The following is a 14,057-nucleotide window of genomic DNA, read 5'->3' on the forward strand; positions in this document are numbered from 1 at the left end:
CTGGGAAAAGGTGTTTGGTGCTATAGTTAAGATGACCAGCTGGAACACCCACATTCCATATCAGAGTGCTGGGTGTGAGTCCCAGCTTGGCTCCCATTTCCAGCTTCCTGCTAATGTGCACCCTGAGAGACAGCAGATGATGACTCAAGTAGCTGGATTTCTGCCACCCACATGGGAGACACAGATGGAGTTTCCAGCTCACCAGCTCACCAGCTTTGACCCAGCCCAGCCCTGGACATTGTAGGCATGTAGAGAGTGAGATATCTGTCTGTGTCAGCCCTTGCGCACCCTTCCCCACCACCATCAAGTAAATAATTAAAAACAAAAACACTCTGTGAGAAGAAAGCAGCACTGTATGAGGAAGAGGATAGTGTATTAAGAGTCACTCCTTGCTCAGGGTGTGCCTTTAAAATAGCAGTGTATTCTTGGCTGTTTTAACATCTCCTGATTTGCTTTTAAAAAAAATTACTTATTTGAAAGTCAGAGTTACAGAGAGAAAGAGAGAGAGAGAGAGAGAGAGAGAGAGAGAGAGAGAGAGATCTTCTATCTGCTCTTTCACTCCTGAAAGGGCCCCTTTGGCCTGCCAAGAGCCAGGAGCTTCATCCAGGTCCCAAGCAAGGGCCCGAGGACTTACACCATTTTCCACTACTTTTCCCAGACCATTAGCAGGGAGCTGGATTGGAAGTGGGACTGCTAGGATGCCAACTGGTGCCTATATGGAATGCCGGTGTTGCAGGCTGTGGCCTTACCCACTACGCTACAACGCACCCCCCTCCTGATTTTCTTTAGCTTCTCCACGGATGAATGTGGGAGTCAAGCTGAGAACTCTCCAATGTTTGAAACAAACCATGACTGCATTCTTAAAAGAGTCTTCTTATGAAAATCATTTGAGGACCTTGTCAAAAATTAAAACTCGAAGGCCTCACCTCCGAGTAGATTCTTGTTGGAATCTTTATTTGTAGCAAGCATCTCAAATGTTTTAATTAGATAAGGCTGGGCAACACTGAAATACAGGAAACAATATAGTTGTCTCAGGGAACTTTTGCTGACAACTCAGGCAGACTGAAGCAAATTCCACTTTCTGCTTCTTGTATTCTGTGTGTACTCCTCTCCTGTATCCCTGTCTCTAACAATTCAGTGATGTCTTTACAACTTTATATCTCAAGAAATAAGAGATCCAGGCAAGTACCTGAATATCATATGTGTTGAATGAATGGGTAGGTTCTAGACTGGAACTCTCTCAGTCACAAGACAGTAGTGACCGTGTACCTGTTACTAAATCTTCCTGAACCACTATTTCCTTATTTATAAACATAAAAATGCTGGTGTTTGTGATTTTGTGCTAGTGTTCAATTAGATTTCATGTGTGTATGCCTGCTTCATATCACAGTGTCATTTATTTTAAGTTAAAATGATTACATCTGACTAGAGCTAAGATGACATTGAAAAGGAAAAAGCTCTTAAGGAAATCTACATTATCAATAATGATATGGAAGTTTTCCAATTTAGTTTACTATTTTCTGTTTATTTAATTGGGGTAAAATATGATCAGTGTGTAATTCAAGGGGTTAAAAGAACATTTACAGGATTTTCAAAATATCTGGTGCTTTAGGTAAAATGTGGAAGAGTAATTTATCTTTTTAAAGATCATTAATGGGACCAGCCCTGTGGCATAGAAGGTTAAGCCCCTGATTGTGGTGCCAGCATCCCCTATGGGTGCCAGTAGGTGCCCCAGCTGCTCTTCTTCTGATCCAGCTCTCTGCTGGGGCCTGAGAAAGCACCGGAGGATGACCCACGTGCTTGGACCCCTGCACCTATGTAGGAAACCCAGAAGCTCCTGGCTCCTGGCTTCCGATGGGCCTAGCTCCAGCCTTGGTGGCCATTTGGGAGTGAATCAGTGAATGGAAGACCTTTGCTTCTGTCTCTCCCTCTCTCTCTCTGTGACTCTACCCTTCAAATAAATAAATAAATCTTAAAAAAAGGTCATTTACAACTTTAGAGTATTTAACTTTAAGCTTCTAGAGTTTTGTACAATCTTCCATTTTTAAAAGAAACATGTAGTGGATCTTTGAGTATAATGCCTTTTTATTTAATGTTGTATATTAGTTATTAGGATATTTCAAATTTTTATTGAACTATTTTCAAAGTTAAGGTATGTATTTTTGGTTTTTTACCAAATGAACTTGTATTTTCATTGATTTCTTCTAGGGAGATATATGACATTTATCCTGGACCCTTTCCAGTACCAATTAGTGACAAAAAATCACAAACAATTAAGCTTTAGAAAATTTAGTAATAAAGTGTCAGAGAAAACATTTTCCATCAAACAGATGATACACAATAAAGACATGAATGATGAGCTTCACGTCCTCTATCAACTTTTGCAAGGCAAATCTTTGGACAAACTCTTGGAAGACATGATGCAGAATATAAAACAAATGTTTGAAGTTCAACTACTTAAAACAACAAATTGGAAAATGGCACAATTGTTAACGTTCTGTGGCACAATGATATTTGATATCACCTTTACAACTATGTATGGAAAATTTCTTGCTGGTGACAGTACAAAATATATTAGTGAGCTAAGAGAAAATTTTTTTAAATTTGATGATAAGTTTGCATTATTAGCATCTGAAATACCCATTGAGCTTCTAGGCAATATCAAGTCTGTGCAGCAGAAACTTATAAAATGTTTGACATCAGAAAAATTAGCGGGGATTAAAGGATCATCAGAAATTGTTCAACAGAGGCAAGAGATACTGGAGAAATACTATGTACGTGAGGACTTTGAAATAGGAGGTAAGAAACTTCTCAATGATTACTTGCCTAAAATAAAATAATTTACAGTAGACCTTTGAAATAAAAAGACAAAATGGCGACCTTGAAAATTTTTATGCTCTTTCTAATTGGCTAATGGTAAAATGTTTTACTCTGAAACAACCCTCTGTGATAATTGATTTTTTTTTTTTTTTTTGCTGAGGTGGTAAAACAAGATACTTAATGGTGATAATGAGAAAGAGTATAACTCTGCTGCATTTACTCCTCTTATCTCATTCTCCACCTCCCTGCCCCCCCCCACACACATTACATTTTAAACTATTCTCATTAAGCAGAAAATTAGACTTCAGAAGCCTATTGGTTCTCATTAGCATGCACTGATCCTTGGCTGGGTCTGTGTCCTAACATCTTTTAATTAGCACACTGCAAATCTAATCAGTGTAATAAACGCTATTAATCTTCCTTTTCACTTATTTTCTCTCAGCACATCATTTAGGCTTTCTCTGGGCCTCTGTGGCAAACACCTTTCCAGCTATGTTCTGGGCCATGTATTATCTTCTCCGGCACCCAGAAGCCATGGCAGCCGTGCGTGACGAAATTGACCGTTTGCTGCAGTCAACAGGTCAAAAGCAAGGGTCTGGAATTTCCATCTACCTCACCAGAGAACAATTGGACAGCCTAGTCTACCTAGGTAATTTATTTTTATCTGTTATGAAGAAAAAAAGGTATCTCTCTGCAAACTCAGTTTATCACTCATTGCTGTTTACCAAGAGGTGGAGGACACAGCTGCCTAATTGACATAATAACACCCATTTTACATCAATTATAAATTATGTAGTTTATAGCCGTAGATACTCTCATTGCATGTAAACATTAAGGCCTAGGTAATTAACTATGCAAGGTATGCAAAAGGCTAAATCAAAGCTTTGCAATTATTTGAAAAAAAGTTTATGCCTATTAAGTCATTTGATTCTGAGCATCTGTTGGTGTGCTAATGCTTTCCAAATATCAAGGCACTACCTTGATGAGAAAAGTATTGCAGATTAAAAAATAAAGTATTTTAGAAATGCAACTTGTACGCAAAATGTATTTATTCTTCTTGGGAATCATATCTCTGGGTTATTTTTCATAGCTTGGAGTGTATGATTCTCAAAAAAAGTAATATAAATGGTTTCTACTGGAAATTCATGATTTAAACACACTCAAAAAAAGAGGAAGAAACAGGAAGGAAGGAGGAAAGGAAGGAATAGAAGGGGTTGGAGAAAGGTAGAGAAGGAGAAAGGAAAAAAAGCAACTACAAGCTGCTCTTTGTTAAAGCTGGTCATTTTAAATGTGTGTTGACTCAGTAGGTAGGCTGACACTTGTTTAAGTCTTTTGTGTTTGTGCAGAGTCCTCTACATCTGTGACGTGAGCTTTCACAGCAGTCGTATTGGCCTTTGCTGGTTTTTTCATTACCCTTACCTGATGAACTTACACTCCCAAAGTAAATTCCAGGCCCATGAGCTATTTCCAATTCCCTCTGTATTTACACTTCCCCCTGTGGTGGTGTTTAGAATACAATTTTCCAAGTCCCTTTGCACAAATGCAAGGATATCTGTTGTGTCACTTCCTTGACACTGTGGGTGAATATTTTAACCTATATTGGCCTTAATTGTTTATCTTACAAATATGTCCCAGCTCTCCCAGCCCTGGTCACTGTTGGCATTTTCGAAGAATGGCCCAAGTATTCTGGAAATGGTTCCCTCTAATCAGACTGACCATTGGAGGTGGCAGCGAGAATTGTACTGGCAGTCAGGGAAAATGTGACACTTTGTAGTTTGCTGTCTTTAGCTAATACTTTAAAAGGAATTTTACATTTTCTTGTAGAAAGAAAACAATCTCAATGTTATTAAAATGCCAACATGCTTTTATTTTTCCTTGCTAACCTTTTGGGAAGCAAATACATAAAATTTGTGTAAAATTCTGAGGAATCGCCTCCACTTGAATGCACACTATTTTCTGGGTAGAAGATTTACAATCTCTACAAAGACTTAGGTTACATTTCCCATGTATTCAAGTAATTCCCATTGTTATTTTATGAATAAAATGATGCGTATTTGGAGTAATGCAGTTTCAAGCAATATATATTTATCTTCTGCTGTTACTATTAAAAATTTAATCTTTTTATTCTTTTTGTTTAAAGTTTTATTTATTTTTATTTGAAAGGCAGAGTTACAGAGAGAGAGAGTGAGTGAGAGAGATCTATCTTCCATCTACTGGTTCACTCCCAAAATGGCTGCGATGGCTGGAGCTGGGCCAGTTCTAAGCCAGGAGCCAGGAGCTTCTTCCGGGTCTCCCACGTGGGTGCAGAGACCCAAAAACTTGGGCCATCTTCCACTGCCTTCCCAGGCACCTTAGCAGGAGTGGATTGGAATTCGAGCAGCTGGGACTCGAACCAGCGCCAGTATGAGATGTCGGCGCTACAGGCAGTGGCTTAACCCACTACGCCACAGCACTGGCCCCTCTTTTTATTCTTTTTATAGAGATTTATTTTATTTATATGAATGGCAGAATGATGGAGAGAGAGGTAGAGAGAGAGAGAAAGAGATCCTCAATCTGCTGGTTCACCCTCCAGATGTCTGAAAGATCCAAGTTTGGGCCAGGCTGAATCTGGGAGGCTGGCACTCCAGCCAGGATGCCCACATGGGTAGCAGGAGCCTAAGCACTTGGGCCATCTTTCATTGTTTTTCCAGGTGCATTATCAGGGAGCTGAGTTGGAAGCAGGGCAGCCAGGACTGAAACCAGCACTCCAATATGGGATGCGAGCGTTGCAAGTAGTGGCTTAACACAGTGCACCACAACATGAGTCTCTATTCTCAATTCTCTATTGAAAGAAAATATCATTTTTTAAATTGAAGTATGAAAGTAGAAATATTTAAATTTATTCAAAAAGAAAAAAATGGTGAATTCCAGAGGTATAATTTGGGTCCCTTTTAGTCCCTAATTAGAGCTGGAGAATTTTATCTTTGCAACCCACTTAAATTTACAGCTCCCTAATCCTCAACAAATGAGTAACAATAGGAAAGTCCCAGGTGAGTTCAGATCCACCTGGATAGAGACAGTGACCTCAGCAGCCAACAGGGTTCATCATGACCTCTATTACCAGCAGAGGCCAGTGTTGTTCATCATAAAAATTTAAAATGATGGAGCCAATTGTGAGCTTTAGGAAAACAGATGAATATTTTTCTTTCAAGAGATTAAAGGTTTTCTGCAAAGCTGAGAAAATAGTGTGAATCAAACAGCAGATAAGTTCTACATTTAGTAATATTTCTCCCTATATCAAAAGAGCACTAGTTGTCTGTGCAAAGGCAAGAATTATATAATTCAGTATTTACAGGGTACAGATGGATGTGAGTGTAGGTACTCACCTTCTCATTTCCTTAACCACAGAATTATATGATTTAATACAATTTCTTTAGAAAAACTAGATTAAATTTTCATCACTAGAACGAAAAATACATCACAAGGGTAATGATGCTACAATTTTTTTTACTACTGCAGATAATTTTTTATAATTAATACAACAGATTCTGCCTGTTAGTACAATTATTATTATTTCATTTAATAACTAGATAGCAGGGTTCAAAGGGCTTGGTGAAGATACCCAGATCACACAATTAGGTAGAGACATAGCCAAAAATTGATGCAACGTCTGTCTAACTTTAATGCCAAAATCACAAATAACCACTGTCAGTTCAGGCAAAAAAAAAAATGCTCTGGAAATGTACCAGTGACCTTGGCCACTATTTTGTAAAAAAATCTGTATCACTGATTCTCCAATACAGTTGGTTTTGAAGGTCAAGATAGGGTTAGAGGTTCACAGTAGAACATTGTGGGTATTTTTAAAAATAAAAATAAACTTTTTTATTTTAGAATAATTTTAATATACAAAGAAAGTTACAAAGATTTTAGAGAATTCCCATACACCTTTGTTAACATCTTACATTATTATTACATTATACAGTGTTAACATCTTACATTATTACATTATACAGTGTAGTATATTTGTCACAATTGTGTGTGTTATATTGAAAAAAATGATTCAACATTATAACATAATGTATATAAAAAATTGGAAGTTTATATAACTCAGGCAGCAGTAGTAAAGTTTAACAATATCTTCTGAATTTGTACTAGATGTAAGTGGTATAAATTATTTTTTAAAAGTAGGATTTACTTATATATTTGAAAGGCAGAACTACAGAGAGGGGAGACACACACACACACACAGAATCTTCTATCAGCTGATTCACTCTCCAAATGACCACAATGTCTAGGGCTAGGCTAGGCCAGACCATAGCCAAGAGCTGGAAGTTTCATCTGGGTCTCCCAAATTGGGTGCAGGGGTCCAACAACTTGGCCATCCTCCACTGCTTTCCCAGGTGCATTAGCAGGGAGCTGGATCAGAAGTGGAGCAGCTGGGATTCGAACTGGTTCCTGTATGGGATGCTGGATTCATGGGCGACAGCTTAACCAGCTATGCCACAATGCCAACTAGGAATTATAAATTCTAGTTCACATGATGAATTCTAGCTGCAAGCATCTTGCACAGAGGTACATCTGAAACTCAGGGACATAGGCAGTGAGATTTTTATACACAATGTAAAGAAACTTCAGTTAAAAAGTGAAAAATACTGACTTGATTGTCCATCAAATCTTCAGCTTAGCCCAAAGTTAAGTGGGTTAGATAAGATAATGAATGATAGAAACAAGAGAGATTGAAAGCGAACTTTCATGAGAATTGAAATTGTTGTAGTTAGGTCTAAAAATCAACTGTCAGAATAGAATAAGAAAATGTGTGGTTTAGCAGAAAATAGTTTAAATCAGTGGTTTTTCAGCCTTGATGGCTCCTTGGATTCATCTGGGGTTTTTAATACTCATACCTGGTTTCATGTCCATAGATTCTGATCTCATTGATTTGTGGGAAGGTCTGATGGCTTTAAAAGCTCCCCAAGGGGCAAGTGGTTGGCCTAGTTGATAAAACACTACATCTCACATCTGAATACCTGAGGTTGATTCCCAGCTCCAGCTCCTGCTAATGCACACCATGGAAGGCAGCTCAACCTCCTGTTGGAGATCTGGATTGAATTTCTGATTCCTGGCTTTCAATCCCAGCACAGCCACAGCCGTTGTGCATTTGAAGCCTTTCTACCTGTCTCTCAGCCTCACAAATAAAAACAAACAAACAAAAAATAAATAAAACATATTTTTAAATCTCCCATGTGATTCTAAAGTGAAGCCAAGACTCAAAACCTCTATTGTAAAGTAGTTTTGATTCCATTGGGCTGGGATGGAGTATATGCTTGCTTGTTTGTTTATCAATCCTATGTAATTCTAACAAGCAGCCAAAGCTGCTCACAACCCTTGGGATATCAGAAAGTTCTTAACAAGTCAGTGGAGATATTATTTCAAAAATCTGTTGCTCATCTGTTCCTATGAAACATTAATAGATATATGGTGTCTAGGACACAGAACATGATACTTCTCTATTTTTTCTGACTATTTGAAATAGTACAACCAGTTCTGCCACATTTTCAAAGGCACTTTGAATTCATTCAGCATGGCAAGTGATTGAACATCAAATCATCTCTGGCACACAGAAATAGCATGATAGTTGTCTTTACATATTTTGAAAGTACCATTATGTGGAAGAGGAATTAAGATTTTTTTTTTTTGCCTGTGTATTTTATAAATGGAAATTAAGTGAAAGAGAAGTTAAACTGAATATGAAAAATAGATTTCTACTAACCTCTTTTTTTCAGAATACCATCAGTAGAGCTATCAATTAGAAATTATGCAATATCAAATTGCTAACAAAGTAGATTTTAACTACTCTCACCACAAATAACTAATAAGTATAAGAGCTAAGGCTTAATATGTTAATTAGGTTGATTGAGCCATCCCACAAAGTATACATCAAAACATAATGCTATACACCATAAATACATGATTTTTATTTGTCAACTAAGAAGATTAGTTAGTAGGGGCTAGTGTCATAGGGTAGCAGTAGGGGCCAGTGTCATAGGGTAGCTGGTAGCAGCCGGCAACAGCCAGCATCTGGTATGAGTGCTAGTCCATGTCCTGGCTGCTCCACTTCCCATCTAGCTCCTTGTTAATGGCCTGGGAAAGACAGTGGAGGATGATGGCCCAAGTGCTGGGGCCCATGCTGTCCATGTGGGAGACCTGGATGAAGCTTCTGGCTCCTGGCTTTGGCCTGGTCCAGTGCTGGATGTTGGTATCATCTGGGAGGCAAAGCAGAGAATGGAAGATATCTCTCCCTCACACACCTCCGTACCTCTGATTTTCAAAATAAATAAATAATTTTTTCTAAAAAATTTATTAATGGTGGTGAGCATTTAGCATGTCGAGTAAGTTGCTGTTTGTTATAAATACAACCCATGTCAGAGAGCCTGGATTCAAGTCCCATTTGTAACAATTCAGATTTATTTAATTTTTAAGATTTATTTATTTATTTGAAAGGCAGATTTAGAGAGAGAGAGAGAGAGAGAGAGAAGAAAGAGGGGGAGAGGTCTTCCATCCACCAGCTCATTTCCCAAATGGCCACAACAGCCAAAGCAGTGCTGATCCGAAGAAAGGAGCTAGGAGTTTCTTCCGGGTATCCCATGTGGGTGCAAGGCCCAAGGATTTGGACCATCTTGTATTGCTTTCCCAGGCCATAACAGAAAGCTGAATCAAAAATGAAGCAGCCAGGACTCAACCAGAGCCCATATGGGATGCCAGCACTGCAGGCAGCAGCTTTACCCACTATGCCACAGCACTGGCCCCCAGTTTTACTTTTAATTTTACTTTAAAAGTACAATCATTGACCCAAAAATTTGTGATTTGCACCTCAAATTATGTGGTTAATGATCACAATTTCTAATTTTTTTCTCACCTATCTTAAAGGCAGTATAGACATACACATTCACACTTCAGTATCATTTCATTTCATCACAGCTTCTAAAGCCTCCATGTCCATCCACTCACCCCCTTCTCATCTACCTTCTCTTTAAGACTGTCCAAGTGTTCAGCCCCAGTGACTGTGGCAGTGCCTAGCTGTTCATTTCACTCCAGCCTTTGCTGCTATCTACTGATCACACCAAAGCTAATCAGATGCATGCCAGCCTGCACCAATCATTAAGATGACCCACATTAACAGCCTGGCCGTGTCACAGTACATTCATTCCACACATGCAGACATGGCTTAAGTGTGAGGCAGAAGCCTGGATGTGTGTGTTTGTGTTTGCATTGTAACATGCATTATTGATTGTCATGAGCTGCTTTAGCCCTTTAAATCTGCAAATGAGAATCATCTGTCAATTCCTACAGCCAGAATTGAGGTCTGAGAGCAAACAGGAAGGTATCTATACCTTTTGCTGCTGGCATTTCCCTGCATGTGCCATTTTCCTTCAAGTTATATTGCAAAGCATCCTAGCTCACAACATTCCGCAGGGGTTTTTGTTTGTTTGTTTTGTTTTGTTTGTGTATGAGTTTCTTTGTTTTTGTTCTTTCTTAGAAGAAACACTTAATCTAAATAGTTTTCTGTCCTGAAAAGAGAAACATCTTTCCAAGGCAGGTCAAGAAGGCAGTACAGGCTCTGAATTATGAGTTCAGTGTTAGAATTTTGTATTATAATTTCCTAGTATATACTGGTCAGTGTCGATCAGTTCTTAATAAAACACAGGCAACCTCATCTTATGCATACTTGTAACTGTTGGCACCTTGCAGCATCTGTTAAAAATTTTATCTCCAAATTATTTGCATCCTTGATAGCCATTTTTCTACATTTCATTCGTATAATTAGACTGTCCTATTACCTGCTAAATGTTAGTATAAATTAACAATCCATTATGCACAGTAAGTTTTATAAAACATTTAAAGATAGAAATTGCGTTTAATTAAAATTAACTACCATAGGAAAGCCAAGTACACTAATGATTCACAAGACCTTTGATTACCTGTAGTTCCTTGTTTTGGCTGGATGATTGACAGATTGCTGTTTGGCTACCATGTTGAATTTCAGCTGACAAGACTTTTCATTTTAACTCAATTTGCCCGCCTATCACAAGCTGGTGGCAGGCCAGACCCAAGTCACCCAGCTTTGCCTCAGCAGCTTGCTCTAGTTCTCATTAGTACGCATTTATTCAGTGGAAATTGGAAGACAAATGCTTGAAGGCATGTGAACTAAGTATAGCAAATTAGGTTTAAAGACTGAATATTTATAAGTATATGGAAAGTTTTTTTTTTTTTAATTCTAGAGCAAATTGAGAGCTGAGTGCTAGTTTTGGTATAAAAGAAATGAAGATAGAAAGGGGACGATTCTAAGAATAACAATACTATAAGCTTTTTCTTTCCATTTTGGAATCGTGTAAAATCTCTCTGACAACACCTTATCAAATAAAAACCTGGCTTCTCTTTCATGGAGTGCTTGCACAATGAAGTTTAGCACCTCGTGTGTGAGAAGGGGGAGAAAATGAGGGTCATGTTCATTTGTTGCTTGGTTATCCCTTGGTATGTTTTAAATTGCCTTGTTTGTTCGGCACTAGCACAGAAACAGATGTTGCTCCACCGTGCAGGATAATTTACTGTACCTCCTGGTGCAGCATGGAAGTCCTCCCAGGGCCCAGCTGGTCTGTCAGTGGCACTGGCTGGTGTCTGCTCAACTATGACAACTACAAGTAGAGGCTGCAATTTTTTGATTGTGCAGTTGTCATTCTTCTCAACATATAGCTCTGCCTGCATTTGTAGTGGCGCTGGTGGAAAAGCTGCTGGCTTTTGCGTCTGTATGTTGTACTGCAGATCCACATAAGCTCAACTCTCCATTGTTGATAATAACACAACTCATTACTTTTGTCGTCTAATGATTATCGGCATGAATGCTTAGAGCAAGAGCCAACCTCCTCTTGCACACATAACTGGTACTGGAAGGTAAAACAGATTTGTCACTTACGATCTGACTGCTAAGCCACACTTTGCGCTCTATTATTGTGATTAACTTCTGCATAAGATATGCTTGCCCAATTGTCATTTGTGATACTGTGGTGGGCGCAAGCTGCCATGCTCTCCAGGAGCACATCAGCCAATCAAATGTGACCACGTTATTCAGACTGTGAGATGCCTGCCCTGTCACAGCAGCCACTCCACCATTATTTCTGCTTTTGTATTTCTTCTCCCCACACTCCTACTGGAGTTGTTGGGTGAACAGCACTGCTACATATGTCAGCTACCATTTCACACCACGAGCTAAAAGGATGCTACGCTATTGTTGATTCAGCAGAGCCAGGAGCAGTACATGGGAAGCAGACCCTTGCTTTTCACCATAGAAATGTTGGTTGTTGGTGTCCTGCCAGCTGAAATCCATCGTGTCAGGTGCCTTGTGGCTATCTGCAGTAGAGGCCATATTCCAAAACCAAAGTTCTTTTCTGGCCTCATCACCAACAAACCGATTTGACTCTGCCTGATTATAATAACGAAGGCAGTCCAAGAGAATATGCACAGGCTCACTGTACGTCACATTGAATCACCACACTGGCCACACAGAGCTGACCGCAGCCTCATTTCTTTAGACAAATGCATGCTTAAGGAAAAACCTCCTGGAAGAAGGCACCCATAGCCACTTGATATCTCTTTGCAAGCTGTGTTAAGTTTTACTCAAATAACATTTATTTTTGCTTTTTTGGCTGATGCAAGTCTTCACTGATGGGCTTGGCTTTAATAATCTAATAATTGGGTACTCTGTATTTCAGAGCTTTGCTGAACATTAAGAAATTGGGATCTGTGTGTGCGTGGCAGAGAGAAAGAGAATGCGAGAAAGATTTCTAAATTGCAAGTCATAAACACAATCGTTTGTTATCCTGTGAAGAGAGGAAAACTCCATTTGCAGCTCTTTTTCACATTGCTGATTAGAACGAATCAAGTTTTATATTCTAGGACCCATTCATGCTGGTGGAAACAGAGTCAGTTTTGATTATGAAGGGAGAGATGCTGACCTAGACAGCAGCTACATGCTGATATGCATGCTATCAGAATGATTTATGCAAATTATGCATATTATTCCCAAAGGAATTCCTCCTCAAACTGCCAGGATAAATTGCCGGAAATTAGCCATAAAATCTGTCGTGCTAGGAGCAAAAGGTGAAGGCCACTGGGAAAGCAAGGACATTCAGCTTCTGGAATCTTCCATGAAACGAGAGTGGATGCTTTTCTCCCTGGATGCTGGGGAAAATATGGTTTTCTTCTGAATCCTATAAGAGTATTTTCCCTTTGAATTTTTTCTAGCAAATGCTGACTCACATTTTATCTACAGCTAACATAAAAGAAATTAAGGGTTAAGCTGTCTCAGAAAGCAATACTACAATTACTTTACTATTAATTGCCTAAGTAGTTTTTAAATGGATAAGCCGAGATTTAAAAGCATTGCTGGTCTGAAATTCACTCCCGGGCAGTGCACTTTAACTGTGATATTATTTTAATTTCTAAGATCCTTAACACAGCATCCTTCTCCTGCACACCATTCATTCCTGCAAAATTCCTAATCAATGACTTTCTGCCTGCGTACAGCACTAGTGCCTCCTGCAGAGATGTATCCCCAGCTGTGGTGGAGCGAAGCCCCTCTCCTCACCCTCGCTATCCTTAGCCACCCTTGTCTTCCCCTTGGTTCCCAATGGATGTGATGAAGAAATGGTTTCCTTGTCAATGAAAGCTGTTAGTCATGAGCTTTCATGGCAGAGTGAGAGCATGTTACAGGAGCAGGTGTATTTCAGAAAGCTATTGTTTGTTTCCTTCAGAAAGCACCGTTTTTGAAGCTTTTCGACTATGCTCATTTTCGGCCACCATACGTGTTATTGAAGAGGATTTAACTCTCAATTCAGAAACCGGGAACTTCTGCCTGCGAAAGGGAGATATGCTGTCTATCTTGCCTGCTGTCACACATACTGACCCTGAGATCTTCGAAGCTCCAGAGGTAAATGAGCATCAAACCCATCATTGCTACATCTCTCCTATTTCAAGTACATCCATCTCCCTCATGAGCTCTCTTCCTCTCACCACTTTGTTCCAGAAGGGATGTGAGCTTCAAAACTTCTGTTTTTCTTTCTGATAGAAAAATGTTCTCCTTGACTAAGGTGTTTCCTAAGGATCTATCTTTGGAAAGTTGTGTGATCCATAAATAGAAATATAGTGATGAGGCTACATGCTGGTTGCTTTCAATGCACCTTGGCCCTTATAAAATTGGGTTCTGC

General features: G+C 39.2%; 1 protein-coding gene across 1 annotated transcript in view; it reads left to right on the forward strand.

Annotated features, from left to right (window-relative positions):
- LOC133757715 (cytochrome P450 7B1) overlaps positions 1–14,057 on the forward strand; it is a 199,420-nt gene that overhangs the window by 173,041 nt on the left and 12,322 nt on the right. The window contains exons 3-5 of the mRNA XM_062188433.1: positions 2,209–2,799; positions 3,263–3,469; positions 13,605–13,780. Coding sequence (XP_062044417.1) covers positions 2,209–2,799; positions 3,263–3,469; positions 13,605–13,780 — 974 coding nt within the window. The remainder of the gene's footprint in view (positions 1–2,208; positions 2,800–3,262; positions 3,470–13,604; positions 13,781–14,057) is intronic.

The sequence above is a fragment of the Lepus europaeus genome, chromosome 4 (genome assembly GCF_033115175.1).
Source record: "Lepus europaeus isolate LE1 chromosome 4, mLepTim1.pri, whole genome shotgun sequence".
NCBI classification, from domain to species: domain Eukaryota; kingdom Metazoa; phylum Chordata; class Mammalia; order Lagomorpha; family Leporidae; genus Lepus; species Lepus europaeus.